Here is a 24,382-nt window from a genome sequence, read left to right as displayed (position 1 = left end):
GTATTTCTAATATGATCCAGACATTGAGAACAACCAGTTGATTTGCTCTGTCACTAATGAAACATTTTCCATGATGCCATAAGTACCACGTGGAAATGCAATAAATACCCCCATGTAAGCTGGATGCATTGATATAGAGTACACAGATGTTGAAATTATAGGCTATTAAATATGTAAATTCTTGATTCAAAACATGATAAAAATATCACATCTAGACAATTGAGTGTATCCAAAAATCTTAACACCTTTATTTCTTCCCTGGTGTGATCATTATGTACTATATTTGGGTTCCAATGTTTGCAGCAAAATAGAAAGTGGCAGATATCAAGTGGTAGGATTACCGTAATCTGGACACTAAAAATAGTAACTGTGACCTGCTGACTTTGTTTGACGGATTAGAAATGTAGTTTCATAGCTTGGGTATGGAAAGATTAACTGTGGTTTTATAGTTTACAGTGCAGTCAGGGATTTAAATACTTGTCACGTACTTACAGATTCCACATGTTTTAGAGGCAAAAGAATCCAGCTGAAGAAATAAGGAATCCTGTTATTCAATCTCAGCTTCAAACAAATTTGATTATTTTAATGTAACCTTCAGAATCGTGCCCCAAAGCTCACATCTGATGTCAGGTTTTACCCTTAAACGTGTTCTGTCTTGACATAAAACAAGACATTATTAAGCTGGCATCGCCTGACAACATGCTGCTCAGGCTGATCGTGTCTCTGTTGCCAGGGAGAAAGAAACGCAAACCTTGGAGGATGGATGAGTACTGCTGCTGACTGGAAGTGACGCATCAAACTGCTCAGTGTGCATCAGAAGATGTGCATGAACTCTCCGAAGGCTATAGTCAGCTACATGAACCAGTATATTACTCAAAAACCTCACATGATGACACTATTACTATGTGTATAATGTGTGCGTTAAGTATCGGCAAAGTGTCATTATCAACCTAATCATCAACCTCAGCTTCACTGCTAGAGTGATAGCTAATATTCAAACACCGCAACAATGTGTATCTGAAACAGATAACCAGATACAGTCCTGAAAAGTATCTGATTGTCGTCTTATTTGCATTTGTATGCTCACAATCACACTCAGTATTGTATTTAGCACGGTAATAACTGTAGAAAAAGCCTCACTCTGTGAGCTTTGTTAGCATACATGTGCCTATTCACTACTGTAACACTCTTTTGCATTGTTGTATTTGTGTGCTGCTTGTGTCTATCACTGCTAAATTCTCCAGTCATAACTTTACACATTTGCAGTTTGGTGCTGCGGGTAGCTGGCGGTGGGTTTCAGACTTTTTTTCCCCTGCAGAACTGTGTGAGGATTTCTATGGATTTGTCACATCTAGCACTGGCACTACCGTTCAAAAGTTTGGGGTCACCCAGGTAATTTCATGTTTTCTATGAAAACTCACACTTTTATTCATGTGCTAACATAAATGCACAAGGGTTTTCTAATCATCAATGAGCCTTTCAACACCATTAACTAACACAATGTAGCATTAGAACTCAGGAGTGATGGTTGCTGGAAATGTTCCTCTGTACCTCTATGGAGATATTCCATTAATAATCAGCTGTTTCCAGCTAGAATAGTCATTTACCACATTAACGATGTCTAGACTGTATTTCTGATTAATTTAATGTTATCTTTATTGAGAAAAAACAGCTTTTCTTTCAAAAATAAGGACATTTCTAAGTGACTCCAAATTTTTGAACAGTACTGTATAGTGTAAGATAAGATAAGATAAGATAAGATAAGATAAGATAAGATAAGATAAGATAAGATAAGATAAGATAAGATAAGATAAGATAAGATAAGATAAGATAAGATAAGATAAGATAAGATAAGATAAGATAAGATGATAAGATAAGATGATAAGATAAGATGATAAGATAAGATAAGATAAGATAAGATAAGATAAGATAAGATAAGATAAGATAAGATAAGATAAGATGATAAGATAAGATGATAAGATAAGATGATAAGATAAGATAAGATAAGATAAGATAAGATAAGATAAGATAAGATAGGATAAGATAAGATGGGATAAGATAACATAAGTTGGACATGATTAACCCAGAAGGGAATTCTTTAACCAGATATTCTTCAGAAAACAAAATGATATGTGACATGCAGAGCCCAGTACGAAAGCAATAAGATATAATTACGAGACATTACTGAAAAATAAAAATGTTAGTAAATCTATCTATCTATCTTTACTGTGGCTACTTTAAAGAACTGTATTACCATTGCATGAGACATATTTTTCTGCATACGCTCCATCTGAAGACCATTAAAGAACATTGGTCTTTGAATGTTGTATTAAATTTTCTATATTTCTAGATTCTTTATTCTCTTCAGCAAGTTCATGGAAATGAGTTCCACCTAAATTCGCAAAATAATGAGACCTGAGATTTAACATTTCACTCTTACAAGCCCACTTTCACATTAACTGCAAATTGAATGTTTCTTTCACAAAATGGTTTTACACTGGGTGTAATGTCTAATGTTACAGTGCTTCCACACTGATTAGATTCCTCTCAGCTCGCCTAGGTCATTCTGTATTTGCCTCAATCAGCGGTTTCTAGCCTGTGTGGTAAACTACCATTAGTGTCTGCTCATACAATCTAATTATTCAATGGAGCTGTGAGCAGTGTGTGATTTCTAATAATGAAACGTCTGCCTTGGGGTGTTGACCTCACACTGTAACTCCATGAATTAAAGGATTTGCTCAAGTGCTTTTTAATCCACTGGGGCTTTACTTGTGAAAGATTGTAGCTTTCGTTTTAACTCAAATAGGCTAAATAGACAAGAGTATTCCTTCTAGAGTTAGTTAGTGAGGTCAATACAAGAGCTTTAAGCACACCTACTCAAAGAGACAAGAGTTTAATCTTCTCACTTCTAAAAATCGGAGGTCCTCCTGTGTTAATGTGAAATAATGCAGCAAGATCCATTTTTAGCTTTTGGACATCTCGTGCTTTATCTCAGAGGAGCAACTCAGCGGTTCAATCGCATTCATCAACTCCCACAGAGAGGTTAGAAATAATGGAGTGTCTCTTGCCCAGCCCACTTTACGGAGAGCCGACCACTAAAGTAGACGCACACAAACCCACACTGACTCGCACTCATTCTCACATGCATCCATAAACACCCTGCTGGATTATAGGAAGCAGGCGAAGGGTGATGCGCCCTGGGGACACGAGAGATTATTGGGCTAAAACATCCCATTGTCATCAGGACTCTTATTCTATTTGAGGCATGAAGTATTGACGTATTGGAATATTCCTTTCTGACCTTTCTTATCCCACACGTGCCCACTGTGTTATTAAAATCGTGCCCCATAAAATACTTTATGTGGCTGCTATTTTGACACAGTCAGCTACTGAATGAGCTCTTAGCACTGCACACATCCCCAAGGACAGACACACGGCATCATGCCAAAAATTGTCCTTGGCATTATTATTTGTGCCCCTGAGAGGAGAGGTCTGTTTGCACTCTCATAGTCTAAACAGGACAAAGAAAACAATTAACTTATCGGTTTAATCTGAACTTTTGGTAGTCAAATATGTGTGCACAGGAGGTTGCAGGATGTTTTGTGTTGTTCACCTTTGAGAGCACAAGCGAGACCTCATTGGTCTGTTTGTCCGTCACCAATGTGAAGACCTCCTCCTCGTTTCCAGACTCTAAACGGTAGTCCACCTGCCAGCTGTCTCCACCCCGAACATCTGCATCCCCTGCCAGCACAGCTGTTACTGTGGTGCCCGCCGGAGCGTCCTCTGGGATGTGAAAGGGCCCGTACTGATGGGGAGGAGACAGAAAATGAATGATTACTGAGCAGAAACCATTTATTTATTGACAAGGCTTTCCTACGTCAAAGTCTAAGACGTAGCCTGTGCTATTTTTAACAGATTTTCACTGACTGGACTCTCTTCAGGGAAAACGTTCACACCATAAAAAGTGAAAAAATATGAGATAGACAGAAAGTAGGTCACACGTGTTACATTCAAGAAGGATAAAGAAAACAATGTACAAAAGAAGGTGCAATAAACATGCAAATCGTTCTGGTTAAAGAAATAAGGTGTAAAATTACTGTTATTTAGATTAGATTTATTTTATGAGGCATCTTCATGGGAAAACAATTGAAGAAATTCATTATGACCCGATGAAGCAAATGACAAAATTGTATTATTACTACTTAGAATGCTGCTCATCAAACACTGCTTTGTTCATAGCAACTGACTGGATATTGTGCACAATAATGACAACAACATTTTGAAACATCCCTGAAAATATACTTGATAACATTATTTTCTTATGTTTAAAGCAAAGATTGCTTTAATATGTCTGTTACTGAGTTACAGGGGTCAATATATAATTGAGGGACTTTTTGTAACATAGCTGACAGGTAACATAGTTGACATTTTTGCTGTTTTCAGGCCTAAAATCAACATGGCCACCTATAACCAAACACCACATGGCATTTTTACAGAAAGATTCTTCTAAAATATTATATATACAATTGAGTAAAATTGAAATTGAAAGTTATTTATTTTGTATTTGTAAAGACATGATCATAATGAACATAAAGACATTATTTTATTTATTTTTTTTTAAATAAAAATGTATGCAAGATATATCCCATGGACTTCAAAAGTCCCTCAATATTATATACTGACCCACAAAGTCAGGGTCATTTGTTTGAATCAATGTACTATTCTCAACTGCTGCTGCATTAACAGGTGTATTAAATATTAAATAATGACATTAAATATGTATTTTAGCACCCGGCCGCCTTAAGTGTTGTCAGAAAGCTGTTGGCGTTGTAATTTTTGTGGTGGCCAATAAAAGTCACAGATGACTGACTGTCCAATTTTCTGTTGAGACGATGCGTGTGAGCGTACATTTGCCCCTTCTTGCCCTCCTGGTGTTAACCGACCTTTATTCGCAGGCCTCTGTGTGTTTAGACAGCCGTTTAATCTGCCACTCGCAGATGTCCTCTGGTGAAGCAGCCGTGCCTGTGATCTGGCTGCCCCATCCACAGGGTCGCTGAACCCAGTCCCGTCACCACTCACCTCCCACATCACCCCACTATAGCGCTGGCTTCGCATTGCCATGGAAAAAGCTGCACTGCTCAGGCGTGACCTGCTCAAGAGCATTTTCCACCTCTGTGTGTGTGTGTCTGTGTGTGTGTGTGGTAGTGTTATCTGAACAAGTGTGCATTTGCTTTTACCAACTTGAAAAAGAGCATTAAGCAACAATTGAAAAAAAAAAAAAAACATGATTAAAAAGTGTAGCCGAGGCTAAAATGTAAAGAATACCATGATGGAAGATGTTATATTTAAAAAAATATACTGCACAGTATTTTATTAGGTCTGAATTCTGTCTCCTATAATTGGAGTAGACATTCGTGCTGAAGCTCCACAAGCCAATTTCCACTGTCAAATTTCAAAGCAGAGCCTTCTCTTCTCGCTCAAAATAAAACGTTCCTTCACAGCTTGTAATGTCTTTCAGCGTCACTATGGTCTGACAGCGAGAACAACTATAGAACTGGTTCCCCATTATCACAGCATGATGGCTCTCCCACATAACTCCCAGCCTCCCGGCTTTTCTTTCCTCCTTTATTATGCAGGACATGTGGGTGGAAGTGAAGGGATTTTCTGCAACTGCCTATGTTTAGCCTATTTCTGTTTGGTTCACACCAGTGGCTATGCCAAAACCAGGGAAACCGCTGTCCTGTTTCATGCTGGGGCTCTGACTGCAGAATTAATGATGTGTTGCTCAACAAGATACCAACAGATATTGGAGGAAGCTCCCGAAGATATTTTCAGTATTGCAAATGAAATGGAAATGAGTATGTAATGGAAAATTAAAGCAATTAATTATCATAATTAAGGCAGCTAGTACTACAGAGATGTCAGGAAACAGGAAGTGGATTCCTCCTCATAAGGTGGTAAAATAAAGAACTAGCAAATAGAGATATTTTTATGAAATTATGTTGGCTCAGATAACACTGGCTCGCATGTAATTTTTAACATCTTAAGGGTACTGGATAGCCCTCTGTCATCATGATGTGGCTTTAGTTATAAATAAATGAGTGGAAACTAGTCTCCAAAGAAAGCTTTATCAGATCAAACTCTAAAAACACTGTCCACTTAGAGTACAAAGAACTGAATAAAACTCCTCCAATAACATGGTGCCATCACTATAAGCCTGAGATTAGCGACCACATCTCGTTCCCCGCCAGGAAAATTAGATCAGTGACCTGCAGAGCGCATTCACAGTCTGCACTCCAGCAGCCACTTATTATGGCCCGCGATGTTTGGCCTGCCTTTACTTATTTATTTATTTTCCCCAGAAGGTTTTTCTTATCGTGCTCTGGGCAGATCGATGCATCAGAAGTGCATCTTCGTCTCTGTGTCTGCTCGGACATGTGCTCTCGTACCTCGTGTTGGGAGAAGACGGGCGGGTTGTTGTTCTCATCCTGCACCGTCACAACCACAGTGCACGAACTGTTCAGACCTGCCAGGGACATCATCACAGCTTCCGTTAGTGACTCAGGGTCAGGCCTTCACACAAATAAAATATGCTGAAGGAACAAGCAAATATCTCATCTTGCCTCCATCATGCCCCGAGTCCATGAGTCATGCAGACCACATCATCTGTCATCCCAGAACCTATATACATCCCCTGGGTGTCAACGTACCAACCAAGCCGCTGACGCACTAACTCACAAAGCTAATATGCATATGTCATTATAAAGGCTGCAGCGTTACATCTATACACATTGTGTTAATTCTTGGCACAATAACCACTTTATAGTATTTTTCCCTCCACTCTCAATTTATACCTTGAATATAATGTCCTTGCTACAACCTGTAAACTTTAAAGAATAGAAAGTAAAGATATACAGTGATCTGCAACTTTATTTATGATTTCTATGTTTGTATTAAAATGAAGTTACCTTTGGCATCCTCAGCAGTGATGGTCAGGGTGTATTGTGGCGCTGTGCCCTCCATACTGTCTGCCTGGACCGAGATGACCCCTGAGTCACGGTCCACTCTGAACAGAGCACGAGGGCTCTCTGGGATTTGTCCGATTAAACGGTAGAAGATCCGCACATTGTCTGTCTTGGGATCGTCATTGTCAGCTGCCTGCACTGTCAAGATTTCTGTCCCTGGGGAAACAACACAGAACAGTCAAAGCAAGCCTTGTGAAAGCGAAGAGCATCTTTTTTTGGATACAATTTCGTTTATAAGTTTTAATGCAATATTTTTTCCTGGAATCTTTGGTTTTCTTGTTGCAAATATTTCAAATATTCTTAACCGTTATGACGCAGGGTTCTGTAAAACAAATAACCCAAAATGTTTCTCTCTCAGTGATAACTTACCATCACATAACAATGAGAATGGGGGGAGGAACGGAGGATGAAGGATATAACAATAGCTTTCTCATTTAATCCTTACTCAGTGATTCCATTTAGATTAACAGATTGTCCCGACTAATTCATTTCCCAGAATCAAAATGCTTTAAAGCATCAACACAGAAAGCTTTTATGCCAGAACCTGAGATGTCACAACACACCATGTGCTTTTTATGAGCACGGGTAACGGTGACGGTGCTTTCCCCTGTGTCCTGGCAAAAATCCCAAAGTGCTTTCACAAAAGGTATCCAGCAATCACAACCCTTTTATGACTGCTGCATCACTGTCAGACTTCAGTTTTCCCCACTGTGTTGTAAAACAGTATTCCCATTATAGAGTCAAAAGATTATTAAGATACATTATTTTGTTTATGGTGATGTCAAACGTGATAACTAATTTGAATTTTTAACAAGGCAACAAACTCAAATGAATTAAATAAATATCCTCCTGTAGACTGATTAATGAGAGCAGTTTTGGACACGTATTTTCGAACACATGTTGGAGTAGAAAAAGTGAGACTCATATCAACATATTAAAAAAACATTTTGTAAATATATTTTTTTGAGAGTGCTAAAGTAAATAACAGCTGTCCGTTACCTCGAGCAGCCAGTTCTTTCACCACAGTGTGGTACTGTGCCTGAGGGAAGGTAGGTCTGTTATCGTTAGCGTCGCCCACCATCACCCGCAACTCCACAGGCTTGGCAATCTCTCTGCCATCTGGACGCTCCACCACAATGCTGATTTGGAACTGACAAGGCAAAAAAAATGAAACACAATATTTGTCTAGAGACAGAAAAACAAAGCAAAAAAAAAAACAAGCAGGGAATATCTGGTTGGGCTGGTGTGGTAGCTTCACATTGGGACCTCAGATCAGGTAGAGCATCACATTCATGTCACCTACACACCTACTCATATTACAGTAGGTAATGAAGCTGAAAAAGTGGCCCTTCAGACTGGTAATTAGCTCATACATGTACAACTTTTCCATCATGACCAGTGGTATCCTATCTAAAATCATCAAATTTTTAGGCCAAATTCTGCTCAACCATCATTGATTTACCAAGAAACTTCATAGCATAAAGTATAGATATTCATAAAGATACTTTGAAATTTTAGCTTGATATACTAAACTTTTCAGATAGCATGTTTTTAAAAAATAAATTATTCATCGAACTGCTTTTAGCACATTTTTTCGCATTTTGAAATCTGAGGCTTGTTTGGACAACATTTCAGGAACTGTTGAAAATAAAAGCCTGAAATTTTCACAGTTACTTCTCACCATGTCATTGGTTCATTATCTGCAATATTGGACTAGTACATCCAAATATAAGAAATAACAGTGAAAATTTCAGGCTAATCTCTATAGTTTCGAAGATATTGTCAACCTAACACAGCCTCAAAATTCAATGTACAAAACAACAACAACAACAAAAAAAAAGTGCTGAAAGTGGATCAATCGGCATTTTTTTAAAGTACTAGTGATAACAATCTTACATTTTACATTATTATTTTAAATATCCATAATTTCAGATTAAAAAAAGAGAGAAATGGTCAAACAGAAAGCCTACGATGTTCTTTATGAAAATAGCAAAAGTTTGCTCCACTTTTCCCTTTTTGACTCAATACATACCTAATATATACCTTAATCAGTGTGTCTTTTAAAAACTACTAATGCATTTTTAATGGCTTCAATATGACGCAGAGGGGGCTGCACAATGGATCAGTGGTTAGCACTGTTGCCTTGCAGCTAGAAGATCCCCGGTTCGTGACCAGGCCTGGGCCTGGGATCTTTCTCCATGGAGTTTGCATGTTCTTCCTATGCATGCGTGGGTTTTCTCTAGGTACTCCGGCTTCCTCCCACAGTACAAAAACATGCTGAGGTTAATTGGTAATTCGTAAGTGTGAGTGTGCTTGTTTGTCTCTCTGTGTAGCCCTGCAATAGACTGGTGACCTGTCCAGGGTGTCCCCTGGCTTCACCCTAAGTCAGCTGGGATAGGATCCAGCCCCCCAAACCTGTAATGAGGATTAAGTGGTGTATAGATAATGGATGGATGGAATATGATGCAGAAATGTGTGCTTTCGTATTCCTGTCAGCTACAGACTAAACAGAGCTCACAAGACATCAGGCTGATGAAGCATTTTCAATATTTTATTAAATGGTCACTGCAGGAGACAGAGTGCAGTGTGCTAGAAGCATGTATTTTAACACTAATCACTTCCACTGTTGTAGCTCAGTCTATCTGTGTTATTCTTTGGTCACTCAAGCATTTGTGCCAGAATGTACTGTTCACCGAGCCATTCAAAGCTCTCAGGAGCTTAAGTCATGCGCAAAACCCAAGAGTAAAATGTAAACAAATTGATTTAAATTTGTAATCTTACCCAAAATAACAATTTTTTCCTTGGTCTAAAAGTGAGCAACACTTAAAATCACGACTTTAGCTTTACAGTCATTGTCATAATACAATAATCCATTGCTACAGGTGCTATATGGTTTAGAAGCAGAGCTGTGCGTTTCAGGTTGTGGGCTGCTTTCTTAATTATCTTTGTTCAGTTTAAAAATAGAATGAGCTCAGTGCTCAGCTTTGTTGCAATAACTTGTATCAGGGTCCCTTCAATTAACAGACCATTAAGCTGTGAGTAAAAGTTAATTAAAATGCAGGTTTTCTTTTACAGTTATCTTAGAGAGAAATCTGGAAAGGAAGGGAAAAAAATGACAGCATAATTTGCAATTACAGCCCTCCTTCTGCAGCTCTCCTCTGTCTGTCTATCTTCAGCCCTTTCCACAGACAAGCATATGCAGGTCAACATTCATGCTTTAATGACCTAAAATCCTCTATGTGACCAATGCAGCCACCATATCCTACTCCTATTGTGGACCTTGCTGCTCTTTATATTATCTCACCTGTCTGAAACCGTGGGCAAGAGGACATGCAGAGGTCTACTTTTCATTCAGATAACTTAAATTCTGGTATGCTGAAGGGTCATGATGGACAAAATACTGCTTACCTCAGCTTTAATGAACGACATGAGAACGTATTTAGTGTCATCAAATCTGTCACTTGGTGTTATTTATTTAATCCTATTTGAGTCTTGGTAACATTCATCAGTTTCTTAAACTACTTGTGAGCAAAACCCACTGAATCACATTTGACTCTGCTGGTTTAAATTCAAGAAATTATTGTCACATGTGACAGAAACACACTTTACTAGTGTTCAAATAAAGAAATCAAGGTTTCAGTGTTTCATAAAGGGAAAGATGCAGCACTGGCATCCTTAATGCTCAGACATTTTAAACAGTAATAGGTGAGCTTGTATTCATCATAAGGCGCTGTAGTTTACAGCTACAGTACAGACCTGGTCTTGTGTCTCTCTGTCCAGAGGTGCATTGAGATAAATGACTCCTTCTCTGCTGATGGTGAAGAGCATCTCTGGAAACTCCCCCTCCAGACTGTACTCTGCCTGACTCCCACTCCATTTGACCTATATTAACACACACACACACACACATATACAAACATTTATGTGGATGCAAAATTCTTCATATCTAAGTGTGTTGGGCATGAATAAAGCTCATGAAATGAATTATGAAATGCTGTTTTATCTGGGTCCGGGAGAGCTCTGCAGCAAAGTGTACGTGATGTTAAAGTACAAAGCTGAGCTACCATTTGTTTACATGATAAGGAGCCAAACGAATGCACTGACAATGACGGGGAACAGAGAGCACAGCCAAAACTAACTGTGCAGGCTGAAGGGGATTTTCCACTCTGCTTTACAACCCTTGACAGACGGCCGTGCAGAGGGGCTGAAAGGGCCCTATAGCCATCAAACAGCACCCAACAAGGACAGGAGCCCGGTCGCGGCACAGCTGATGCACACTCAGGGCATGTGCATCTCCTCAATTCACTGTCACACACTCCTCCCTTGTTTTGGATATAGCTGCTCAAATGCGGCGCTCTTGTATACACAGAGTTACTTCATACAGCTGGCTGCCTCTCTGTGTTTTGGAGTGTTTTCTGACCCGAGAACTTTGAAGAAATATGATAAATGATGGCTGACTTTTTTATATAAAGTTAGGCTATACACAAAACAGCTATGAAATCATCTGTTTTGCCTTTGTCAGTGTTTGAGTTTGCAGAGCGTGCAGTGTCTCCCCGGATAGCTTGTCAACATGCTTCTCTAGGTGGCACTTTAGTCTGCAGAGTTGCTGAATTACAGAAAGTAGTACAACACGTCGCATTGAAACCACAAAATCAGGAAAAGCTAGAACACCAGAGCTGAAACAAATTTTCAATTAATCAGCTATTTTGCTTAATTAAAGGAATCTGTAACTATTTTGACATCTAATTAACTGCTTTTATGCTGCAGTTTGTTGGGGAGGAAGCATTAAAAAGAGGGATGCTGCACAACTGGACAGACTGGTGAGGAGAGATGGCTCAGTGGTGGGCACAGAGCTGGACTCTCTGGTTTTAGTAGCAGAGAAAGACCCTGGAGAAGATTCTCTCCATCCTGGACAACACCCAGCATCTTCTGCAAAGGACTGTGATCAGGCAGAGGAGTGTGTTCAGCTCCAGGTTTCTGTCTCTGTAGTTTAACATAACTGTTGTTTTACTCCGTTAAAATCACTTTAGATCAGTTAAAATCACTTTAAATCACGGTGCCTCGAAATGTGTAAATACTGTATATTGACATTTAATACATATAATATTTGTAGACTTTAAAATCAGAAGTTTTTTTTATAGTATTGTGCAGCAAGTTTTTCAGAATATATACGAACTTTCAATGTTAATGTTACTAACCCGCCTATCTTGTCTGTTTGTTATTTCTGTTGTTATATGTAAGCTGCACACACCTGAATTTGCCTCGGGATTAATAAATTACCTATCTATCTATCTATCTATCTATCTATCTATCTATCTATCTATCTATCTATCTATCTATCTATCTATCTATCTATCTATCTATCTATCTATCTATCTATCTATCTATCTATCTATCTATCTATCTATCTTATTCCATTTTAAAGCAAGTAGTAATGATCATAAATAATGAAATAATGAATTGAATTCTAGTGTGTAATTTTAGTGTGTATTTCAGATGGACAGCAGAATATTCAAAGTTTTCGAGTAACACAAACAAGGTCAGTGTTGTTTTATTTGGGTGTCAAAGCATTGAATCTTTAATAACTGTTTTTTCCCCTAACCGTACAGAATCGAGCTGTAAACAAACCAAGCACATCTAACAAAGTTCAGACTGCCATATTGCAATTTATACCTTTTGATCCTTTTATTAGGTCTCTACCAACTTCTGAAAAAAATTGCTCGCTTAACTTTTAATGTTTAAAGTTAAACACAAAAACCAACAATCAGATGTTTTTCTAACATGAACTTTCTGACTTTGTCGTGGCGGTTGTTAAACCAGTCGAACCTCAGTGAAGCTGAAATCACATAAAATCTAATCCGACTGCACTCAAAACATTCATTAATCTTATTCTTTTAACATTGCAGTCCACACTAGTTACAAACAAGTTAAAATTATTTTTTGAACATTTCGTCCTTATTTTATTGCTCAAGAATCATGTTTTTTCTCCCACTTTTAACAAGGTTACAAGAAAATTCTAAAAAAGATTGTTTTTAACATTACAAAAGTAACTTTGCGCAAAAAAAATCTACGTAAAAATGCATCTTAAAAGAGCATTTCCTGTTTCAACGACAGAAGTAAATTTTGACCAAACTGTCAAAAATTAATGCTGTTTAAGGAGGTCATCCCTTACATTGTGATTTCACTGGCACGGGTAACTTTGTCTGATATTTAGTGCTGAAAGAAACAAAAATGCTTTGTAAAGCTGAGGCAATCTGCAGAGTGAGGTGATGATCTTCAATGCATTTTTCACTGCAAGTAAGTCCTTTCCTATAAGATGATCATTTGCTGAAATGCTACCACACAAATAATGATTAGCAGTTTTAACCTTGTTTCTGTTCACAACATGGGATCACCTTCAATGACTAACATTTTGCTGAATTGCCACGTTGATACAACCATCATTTGTAATATTGAAAACTGATTATGAGGCTGTGACGAAGGTCTAGCAAGGCCCAAACTAATTCCACAACAGATAATCAGATTTCCTCCGACTGCGAACACTGACTATTCAATGCAGTTAAGAGCTTTGACTCATTCATTCAACAGGCACCGGGGCCTCTCTCCCACTTCCAAGTCTCCATAGATTGCATTACTGAGTTCAAGTAGTTCTGCTGATTGCATTACATAATCAAAGTTTTAGGCAATCAGAAAAAAAATGCAATAGATAACAGTTTGAAATTAACCTCCATCGCCCCAGTGACGCAAAAGTGCTGATAGCAAATGTTTGGATTTAAATTTACAGCCGGAGCCTGGTTTGATCTGATTGCAGAATCATGAAAATTGATCACAGCAGCACTTTGAGCTTATTTTCATAACAGACGTTTATACAAGAGAATGATTACAGCAGAAATGCAGAAAGGATGCTAAGAAGCACAAGGATTCCAGGATCTGTCACACGGTGGATAATGTCAGAACATAAAAGACTATTTTTCACAGATGAGTGGATGTGGACCTGACTGCTCCATTTATCTGAGACAGTAAGGGGAGGTGGGATCCACAGAGTGGGATGTTGTACACGACTATCTCTGTATGTGTCATAACAGCGGTTAGTCCCACCACCTACTGAGCACAGCACAGTGATCACTCACCGTGGGCGAAACGAGGCTTCCCCCAAGTAAACACCATGTTAACCTAATCCAGTTTTGTGTGATTTAGATATGGGACGAGGACAAATGAGACTCTGTAACTAAATGCTTTTCACGTATGCGGTTCAGTGATGGAACAAAAGAGGCTTCATTTCTCGCCCTCTTGACACATTTTTAATTAGGAATTAAAACAAATACACAGATGGAATCTGCCCACTGAAATATTTCCAGACAGCCTCATTTCCATACAGAGACACAGATGCTCTTTTTTGATATTAAATAATGAAATAAAGTCACCAAACTGAGTATTATATTATAGAATTTGATACTAAACCTACAAGACATAAAGACAGATTTTATTGTAGACTGGCCTTTGAAAATATGTCAAAAAGGGAAAAAAAAATCAAACGTGCCCACACTCCACACGTTTTCAGTGGGTGGAGGGGGATGTTAGAACAGGAGAGATGAGAGACTGAGGGCGAGTGAGGGGGAGGTGGGAGAGAACGAGGGAAGGGGGGGGGGGTACTGTGATGTACCTAGTGGCCAAAGCGAATCTCAGACTCAGAGCAGCACATTCAATTCTGCATCAGAATCAGCTCTACAGACCTATTTGTTTTCACAGTTCTCAGCAGTGAATGGAAAAAAAAAAATTCTCTTTTGCAGGCATCCATTTGAAAAAAAATCCTCACAAAGAATATCTGCCACTGCCAACGGACTGTTTTTTTTCATGTTTCAAAATCTCGGAGGGGTTTTGAGTTATTAATAGACATGTAGCTGATATGGTTGCTATTATAACAAACAAAAGGTTAGACAAGTCCAAGGACAGAAGCAAATGCAGTGATATGTTGCAAGAATCAGAAACGTTTATACACAATTTACATAGAAGTAGTGAAATTATGCAATATAATTGTGTTGTTGTTTTTTTTACTCGTATAGTTGGTCTTCAATGAAACAGGGATTGACTCTGAAAAGAATCCAGACTATTATTTAAACAAGGTTTTCCATCCCTCAGATCATTAAATCATAAAATAACATCATAAAATCACAATGGGTAGTTTGGTAGCTTCCTTGGGGCTGCTCTATTATTCATTTTCAATTCTTAATTTCAAGAAGCATACTTGCATAATTGGTTGTCATCAGCAATAAATCTGATCTTTTTTTGATCAATGCATAATTGATTGGTCTATGAAATGTCATTTGGTACTCATCACAGTTTCTCACAGCTCAAGATGATGTATTCAGATGTTTTATTTTGTGCAAGTGGCTCAAAGTAAAAGTCAAAATGAGAAAAATCAGCAAAGCCTGATAGTTGAGAAGCTCAGTAAGTGAACTGACTTGAATTTTATGAATACAATTCTAGACAATTTTTTGGTGATTGAACAATTAATAAAAAATCACCAAACTTAAGATATCAAGTAAAAAAATGTGTCAAAAAATACTGAAGAATGACTTTCTGTAAATGAATATTTATTTTTATACTGAGCTACTATTAAACACTCCACATGTATTTATAATCACGTGTTTTGGTATTTTATCTGATAGTTGCAGTAAAGACAGAAAGGAAATGTGAAGGAGAGCAGAGAAATGACCAGAAGACAAACCAGGGATTCATTGCTGACAGCATTTCTTGTCCTCATGTGCTCTTTTTCCAAACAGCTCAGCTACTGAGTCGCCCACTGCGGTTGTATTTTAGTGTGGATTTTCCCTTTAAACTGTAAGATTTGTATAACACCTTTTAGAGTGGTGGTTGGTGGGTGGGAGAGGGAACACAGTGAGTGAGTTAAAGTGACTCAGTCAGGAGGTAGCCTGAAAGGATCCATGGCATTTGAACAGCATCAATAATTTAGAATTTGGTCACTTAGGAGGTCCTGAGAGGCACCAAAAACAGCAACCACCAATGCGATGCCACTTTACTCAGTCTCGACTATTGACGGTGTTTGTTTTATTGTAACATGATATCATAGTTGGAACTGCATTAAGATTAATGTTTACTCTGAGTTGTTTAACTGATTAATGAAGAAAAAGGAATTAAAGATGGTTTTATTATAAAATTTCAGAGTGAATACATATTGATCAGGGCTTTCTGCCTCACCTGTGAGATGGGGATCGGGTAAGGGCCGGGGAGATTCTCCTGGAGTCTCACAGGGTCGGGTGATGCCCACGTGTTTCCAGTCACCTCAACAGTCACGATGCCGGTGGTGAAGAAAGCGTTCGCCTTCCCAGCCATATCCTTCACCATCACTGCCAGCTTGTAACGACCGCACATCTCTGGATCCAAAGTAGAGGCTCCTGGAGGCCACAGAATACTAGATTTTAGAAACAGATTTCCATTTATTTCACAATGTACCTCTCTTACAAAGACATCTGCAGTATAAAGGAAATTATACTGCATATCACCATGTTTGATATGATACTGCATATGTGCAATGAATGAGAAGAAACAAGTGCTGCGAAGGAAAATAATGACTTTAAAGAAATACAACATGTTAATAAGAAGGCTAAAAATACATGAAATCTGTCGCTGATTGTATTTTCTCTCTGGTAAATAAAATGGTACATACATCACATGCTAAATTCAACTTGTCCATGCTTTTCTTAACCATTTGAGTCTTTTCAAGACTGCATTTGCAATTGCTTGCTTAAAGGGGTCGCAAATTATACAAAGAGCCCGCTATAAAAGCAATCATATTCATCAGCTACAGTCGACCTGATAATAAGGTAGAAAATCAAAGGGGCAATTTTCACTGCTACTTGCCATGTGGAAATCAGCAGCAGTGTGGGCTGGAAGAGACCGGCAAGTGTGAAAGTCATCAGCTCCTGCCAAACCGTAACAAAGGGCAAAACCTGAGCTACAGAAATAGCAGCAGCACACAGGAATTTAGTGCATGTGTGTGTGTGCTGTCTGTGTATGTCTGTTGGCTCAAAAGAAGGATCATTAGTCAACATAATTAGACTTTTGCAGTACATCTAAACCCACATTTTTTGTATTTTATTCCATAAGCAACATGCAGTAAGACTGTATGTATAATATTTAATAATGGGCTCTTTTTGTGTAGGTGTTTTTTTTTTTAATCCCACTTTCATCCTATTTTAACAATTAAAATAATTGCAACTGACAGGAATTATTTTTAAAGAGTGGATTTACATCTGCATCTCTGGATAGCTCTTCTCTTTAGGACCATCACTCAGTGCTTATCTTGACACATTCAAAATTGTATTAATATATTTTTTTTAAATTTAAGCTAAAGTTTGCTTCCATATTTGCACTACATATATGATAAGATGCTGACCAACACTGGATTTCTCAGGTTAATGCTAAAATTTATATTTTCATCTATACAGTGGGTGATATTTTCTTCCTCTTCTTTTTGCTTTTTGCATAGATGAGATTAACAAACCAACCTTTTTGATTAGGTTCATCTGAATTTGACATTTAAAGAAAAGTGACCAATTGCGTACTGAGCGGAATATTGTTTTATTTTTTTTTTGACTGTAAGTGAGTTGACAGTTGCATACATTTTGTTCTTCAGAGTCTCTGCTTTGGTACTTTTAGGTCGAAATAACAGAACGGGTATGACATTAAATTTCCAATCTCAGTCTTAATTTGAGTCGGGTTACTGTATGAACTGGGTGTGACATACAGCCTTTCTTACACACACTGCCCAAACTACATGTGTTAAAAAATAATTGGATGTCTGAGTACTAAATATTTCTTGGATAGGTGTGTGTTGTTTCATTGTTAGTGAATGCAAAAAAAGAACTGGTTCTTTTGCATGACTCAGTCAGAATTGACTGAAGGTTGCCATTTAGAGTACAATATGCAAGTTAAGAAGAAATTAATGCTCAAAAAAGCAGGAATCTATCAGAGATATAGTTAAGATAGTGGGTTTGACAATATCATTACCTGGGTACATTAAAGCAGACATGTGGGGGAATACCAGACATTGGCAAAGAACCTGTTAGATCAAGAAGTGTTGTGGATAACTGGACAAAAAAAGCATTTCATGAGTGCACGGCAAGTCAAGAGTTCACCACCTTAACCTCACTGGATTTACCACAAGATGTAAACTCCAAAAATGAAAGCTCATGACCCAGAGTTTACCGCCTCACTAGTCAAACATGGTGTTGCTTCTGTTATGTCCTGGGCATCTATGGCTGCCAGTGGAACTGATTTCACTCCTGATTGAAGCAGCAGGATGAAGACAGTAAAATACTGAGGCCCTCTATGTGCTCAAATTCAGCCGAATGCCTTCAAGCTTATTGATTGACATTTTATCATTCAGAAGGACAATGTTAAACATACAGTCAAAACAACCAAGAAGCTTTTCAAGGTGAAGCGGTGGAAAATTCTCGACTGGCAGAGTCAGCCATCTGATCTCAATCTGAGTAAGCTTTACTCAGAACCAGACAAAAAGCAGAGACACCACATCAAGCAAGAGCTGAAAGGTGCTGCAGCAAAGACCCGTGAGAGCATGAGAAGGAAAGATATGAAACAAGAGAAAAAGAAAACATTCCACAAAATGTTAAATATGACATCATGTTGTTTGTTTGTCTGTATTTGTCCAGTGACCTCTGAACTCGTATATTTAGGATCCTCTGTGTAGAAAGGGACTGTACACAGCTTCCTTTGTACTGATGTGTGCCAGCTCAAATCAAAGCTGACACTTGGCACTAACAAAGCATCCCTTATTTTATTTTAAATTGAATGTGCTGAAGCACTGAGCCTGAAAAACAAAAAAAGGTGTAACTGTCCAAATACTTAACATCTGGATATTATGCAGGGGCAAAACTGATTTTAGACTTTCACAAACATGTATCAAGCATTTCTTTGCTGCAATTTCTTGTTACTTATGGGCCAATATAAGCTAATGGGATATATTTAAATAGCAATGTAGGGATAAAATGACTTGAATATTAAAAATAAGTAAGCATATTGTATGTTCTTGTATCAGAAGTGCAGCCCTCTAGATAATCCTGCACTTTAACCTCTGAAAAAAACATGTCCTGTATATAGAAATGTCCCATGATCTTGATTCTTTCCCTTCAGTCACTAGTTGGGACTGACCTTCCTCAGTGAGGGAAACCTCTCCGGTGATGGAGTCAATGAAGAACATTTGACTGGAGGGAATCCTGGGCGTCTGTTCCATAAGGCTAAACCGCAGCTCAGCATGGGCAGTGTTGCGGTCATCACGATCCAGAGCCTCCACCTGCATGAATGGGATTCCTAAAATATGCAGGAAATGCAGAGACAAATATTGGAATTAAAGGTATTACTGTCCACCAAAGCTTATTAGCTGGTGGATTCATATAGTGCAGAATAGAACTTGGATTGTGCCACCTAGTTGACACAAAACACAGAAAGCTTAAAGAAGATCCAGCCAGAAAATGCTTAATTTGATCACAGATAATGTGATTAATGAACTTAATCATCATTTAGTCATCATAAAAATCTGTTTTTCAGCAAAGTAATCCTTGTGGGGAACTTAGATTCAAAAGAAAACAAGATACTGCTGAAGACTAATGTTTGTGAGTCGTCATGATTTTCCTAAAAAACATGACACTATCAGTATAGCATTTTGTTTAGTATTTTACAGTTAGCTGATATGTCGCTTCACAAAATTACACACACAGTGGATTTAAAGGGGCTATTGTATCTGAAATGACGTTACTTCTAAGCCTTAAGGCAGTTTGCATTAGTATTTTTTTTTACAGTGATCAAAATTTAACTGAGTCAGTTTGCTACACCATTAATTCTGTTAATAAGTTAAGGGCTGACAGTTTCCAGTGATACGTTAGGCAGGTTTTCCACTGTTTAGGAAATATTTATGTATTGCATATATCAGGACTGACAAATGTGGCCCAGACTGAATCAGGTTGTGTAATGCAGTCACAAGGTTCTGGTACCTTTGAGGAGCCCGAGCTGCACGCTGCCTCTCATGCTCTCCTCTATGAAAACAGGCACATTGTCATTCTTGTCGATGACACAGACTTCTACAGTGAAGCTCTGATGATGCACTGATGTTCTGAAGGACACCTGAAGTCAACAGACAAACATATCCCCAGTGAACGAGCTGGAATCTGCATACAGTGTCCCCATGATAATCTAAGAACAATCTAAAGAGGGATTCATTCTATATACATTACTTAACATGGACCTTCAAATGATGAGCTAAGCATTTGACTTTGATGCATGTTGAGATAATACATTTATGGCAACTCTTCAAGAGCTAAGTTAGTAAGAATTTCTATTGCTACTACAATATGATATGACAGGATAAGATGTGCTACCTGCAGTGAGTAAGATGGCTGTTTCTCTCTGTCCAGCGGTTTAAGGGCATACAGAAACTGAGCATCGATTCCAAATATCCCCTCATCATCTCCTGTCACCACCAGGTCGCTGTAATTCACTGGCAGGCTGTGGAGCTGTACAGAACAGAACAACAAAATCATCCCACAAACACTATTTTGTGTTTCTGCAGGTGGTATAAACAAGCAGTGAAGTTCAGGAGGACTGAACAAACAACAGAAGGGAAGTTATTACAAACATCAGTGATTTGGTTTTGAGCTGTATCTTTACAGAAAGCCAAGCTGAAACTTGAGAAATGAAACAGTTAAAATCTTAAAGTCCCTCTCCAGTCATTGATTAAACCCCAAAACTCACCTCTGCATATCAAAGTTACATATTAAGACATTATTTTTCTGCCTTAATATGGCTAAGATGTAACTCTACACAGTCGTTCCCCCTAGAATAAGCAGATCCACCAAGTCCCTGCCTCTCTCTCCATTCACCTGTCCAGTACTTGCTGCAGCTCAAGCACACCAGCTCACTACTCAAATACTGAAAATTTATTCTCTGCTGCATAATGTCAAGTTGTGATACTGGAGCAATTTAGCCATATGTGCGTGAACCAGAAACCAGTTTTGAAGAATGCTACAGATTGATTTTGACCAGAAGGGCTCATTAAGTAATTATGGTACTAAAAGCATAAATGAAAACATAAACTGACTGAAAGCTTGGGAAAGACATTGTTTTGAGTCCATTTGCCACAAACTGAACATACAGGCAGGATGATTTTATCTCATTGTTTTCAATTTTGCTTTTTTTGATAGCCAGCACATCCAACTTTACTGTTGTCTGGTAAAATGTTAGATGTTCAGTTACAATGAAGCTCTATTACAATAATATATTATTCACACTAGCTGATCTCAACTGGTACCACATGCCTTAGAGGACCGGAACTCCTCCAGAAGTAAGAAAATGTCACCTTTGTGGGATTCTAGAAGAATTGATACATAATCAGAAACATTTCTAATGCTAGAATGACTGATAAAATGAAAAAAGTTAAAATTGAATGTGCTTTTTAAAATCAATGCATATGCACAGGTCTGGTCTTGTCAGTTTGTCTGCCTGCGGTACGCATGATCTGGACATGTAGTAGGCGTTTTTTTAACATGATCAACTGTTTTCGTGCATTATTTTGTTTACAAATTACTAATTTTTGGCTAAGGATTTGGTGTCACAATAACAATTCTCAACAGGAATTCTTTTTCAAAAACTACTATTCTTATCCAAATGTATGAATTAAAATACACAATGTAGTTCTGAGATCCAAAGCTGTATTTTAAGTTATTAGCATTGCTACAAATATCAGTAGGATTTGGAAAAAAAAAAAGATTTTTGACTTCTGGAACAAAATTCAGTCATTGAAGTTATACACCAGCTCCCTAAAAATTGTGCCCAGGAGATATACTGTTTGTTATTGTTCAAAAAACATTTGCAAAAAACTACAATATGGAGTTGTTTTAGGAAATTAGCTATATATGGATATACAGATCAAACTATATGGTTGTGATAAAATTTTAAAGGTATTTGAAATCAGTAGGAAAAATGGGCTTCGGCAGTGTAGAGTGAACATGGACTAGCACAGTGTTGGTTTTAGTCTTTTAAAGAGACATAAAAAGAAGAAAATGTAATGTAAAGCCCACTTTTCCTTTGAATTTTCTCTTTGCCAGCATGATAAAATTGAATTTGCCTGAGGGCAAAGTTATTGTTTTAATAATACTGCATTCCAACAGCCTGAATAGGTGAACATAAGGTTCAGATGCTTTGAATTTCCTAAATGAAGGTCCTTTCGAAGCGAAAATATCTCAGGATCCAATTGTCTACATTTAAGGCCAGTGTTATGTTGGAACTGTTCATTCACTGTGGCTTGCAAAATGAACAAAAAAAAAAAAAAAAACCCAAACAAAAAAACATTTGCAGTATTTTTATTCTTTGTAAGGTTTGCAAAATGAGTTATTCACCCTAATAAATGAAGAAGGTTTACCTTGAAATAAAATCTAAAGCAGCAATTATTAGGTCCACTCCTTTTATAACACAAAGTGGGGTTATTATCCTCCATTCTGGCTGTTATCATGCTATCTATGAGTGAGTCAGCAGTTAATTGCGCTCACTGCGACACAAAGACTTGTTTCATACAAGAAGTGATGACGTCATAATGCAGTCAATTAAATTGCCAGATACTTATGCTGCTGCACGATCCAGAGGACGTCTGAGTGGCATATACGAACAAATCGCCCCACCTGCCACCCAGCTGGATTAAATGCAGAGGATGAGGGTCTGACGCTTGAAACTCATTGTGAGTGTGCCAATTATAGTACAGTGTTGACGACAGCATGTTCATACATCTTCAGCCTTGAGTGTCGAAAATTGGAGAGAAGGAGGGAAAAAAAGAGGCAGTTTTCTTCTGCCGTCTACCTTAATCGTCTGTCTATAGAGCAATGATGGTCTTTTCACCATCTTTCTAAACGCACTCAAATAGCCACCAGAAGATGTTTTCAGTTTTAATCTTGAGGAAATTCTGTGATTTACGAGTGAGGACACTTCTCTGGGCTCTACATTAAAATTATTAGTAAAACATTGGTCTTATGAGCAGGATTTGAGACAATTCTAACAGTTATTGATCTTTGGCATCTAGATTAGAAGATATTGTCAACCTGGATCTCAAATAATAAAATCCCACTTTACATTGTACACGTTGGTGGATTTCCTGCAGTTACATTTGAAAAACAGGTTCAAACTGAAGAATTACACATCTAACCCCACATAGGAATGCTATGAATACAAGAAAAAAAAACATTTGTTGATTTCAAGTCAACTGAAGTGCCTTACCTTGGCTAGATACCATGGGAAAATACCGTCATAGTTTTCTGGAACACCAATTTTAACATTTGCTCCAGAGCACGGTGCAAATGTGTAAAGTAATACCAACTGCGAAACAAGAAATTGAGCCTGTCTTAGTGATTCTTAGTGTTACTGTTCATGCAGTAATTTGCTCCACTACATGACAAAAAGTGTGAGAGTTAAGAGTAACAACAGAAAATCTTACTATGAGAGCTTTGATGAGCATTGGTGTAGCTCCTCTGTCAGCCATGTGTCTCTGTAAATGTGGCACAATGGCAGCATTTCAAACCAATCAACATACACCACAATTTCTTATCTTGTTACAGATTCACCAACGTGGAATTCTTTCAAACACACAGATTTTACAGTTTTTATGTGTCCGACAGCAACTGAATTCAAGCACATAGCTGCCTACAAAGTGATTTAAAGCAACATCTGAGCCCAAACTATACTCAGAGACAAAGAAAAACACACTTGACTTGAAGTAAAAAAGTTTGTGTCTTGAAATCATATTAAATTCAAACAATTTTCCAGTGAAGTCCTAATGTAAGTCATATTTCTTGTATATGCAGCTGATTAACAAAACCATATCTCAGGATAACAGTCACAGTAATGCACTGTATACTTCTTTAACTCCAATACAAGTCTTCAGTGTGTAACAACACACTCTGGATAAACTGTAGCTTAACAAAAGCAGATAGTGACATGATAAAGAAGGGGGAGAAAAGGTAGAAAAGCAAAAATGATTAATTCTTCTCCCATTTCAAACAAAAAAAGTTTCATCTTACCTTCTCCAAATGATGCATGTGCTCCTTCTGAGAGGTGTGAGTAGAGTTTAAATTGGGTGGAAAAACTGCGTACTTGTACTCCTTCGGTGGATTAATGGTTAACACCTCCAGACAAACATGCTTAACTACCTTGTTTCCTTCCTGTAAAACCAATGGCCAGTGAGGTTCCATTCCACTGATACGATCAAATGAATACTAATGAGCACGTAAACCGACATCTATTTCTTGTCTGTTGCGTTCCACTGAATTTGTTGTTTT

The 24,382-nt window shown here is 38.0% G+C and overlaps 1 protein-coding gene and 1 long non-coding RNA gene across 2 annotated transcripts in view; both read right to left on the bottom strand.

The window, feature by feature from the left end:
* Positions 1-24,296, bottom strand: part of cdh16 (cadherin 16, KSP-cadherin) — a 30,695-nt gene extending 6,399 nt beyond the window's left edge. Inside the window, exons 1-12 of the mRNA XM_023265031.3 lie at positions 24,125-24,296; positions 23,542-23,592; positions 23,325-23,423; positions 20,441-20,575; positions 20,057-20,186; positions 19,218-19,376; positions 16,245-16,441; positions 10,782-10,907; positions 8,025-8,175; positions 6,969-7,181; positions 6,450-6,526; positions 3,614-3,805 (exon numbers count right to left, since the gene is read on the bottom strand). Coding sequence (XP_023120799.2) covers positions 3,614-3,805; positions 6,450-6,526; positions 6,969-7,181; positions 8,025-8,175; positions 10,782-10,907; positions 16,245-16,441; positions 19,218-19,376; positions 20,057-20,186; positions 20,441-20,575; positions 23,325-23,423; positions 23,542-23,592; positions 24,125-24,295 — 1,701 coding nt within the window. The 5' untranslated portion in view covers position 24,296. The remainder of the gene's footprint in view (positions 1-3,613; positions 3,806-6,449; positions 6,527-6,968; positions 7,182-8,024; positions 8,176-10,781; positions 10,908-16,244; positions 16,442-19,217; positions 19,377-20,056; positions 20,187-20,440; positions 20,576-23,324; positions 23,424-23,541; positions 23,593-24,124) is intronic.
* LOC129349150 (uncharacterized) overlaps positions 1-24,382 on the bottom strand; it is a 61,169-nt gene that overhangs the window by 29,834 nt on the left and 6,953 nt on the right. The gene's annotated exons all lie outside the window — the stretch shown is intronic.

This window comes from Amphiprion ocellaris, chromosome 1, assembly GCF_022539595.1.
Source record: "Amphiprion ocellaris isolate individual 3 ecotype Okinawa chromosome 1, ASM2253959v1, whole genome shotgun sequence".
Lineage (NCBI taxonomy): Eukaryota > Metazoa > Chordata > Actinopteri > Pomacentridae > Amphiprion > Amphiprion ocellaris.
This window is presented reverse-complemented; position numbering and strand designations above follow the sequence as displayed.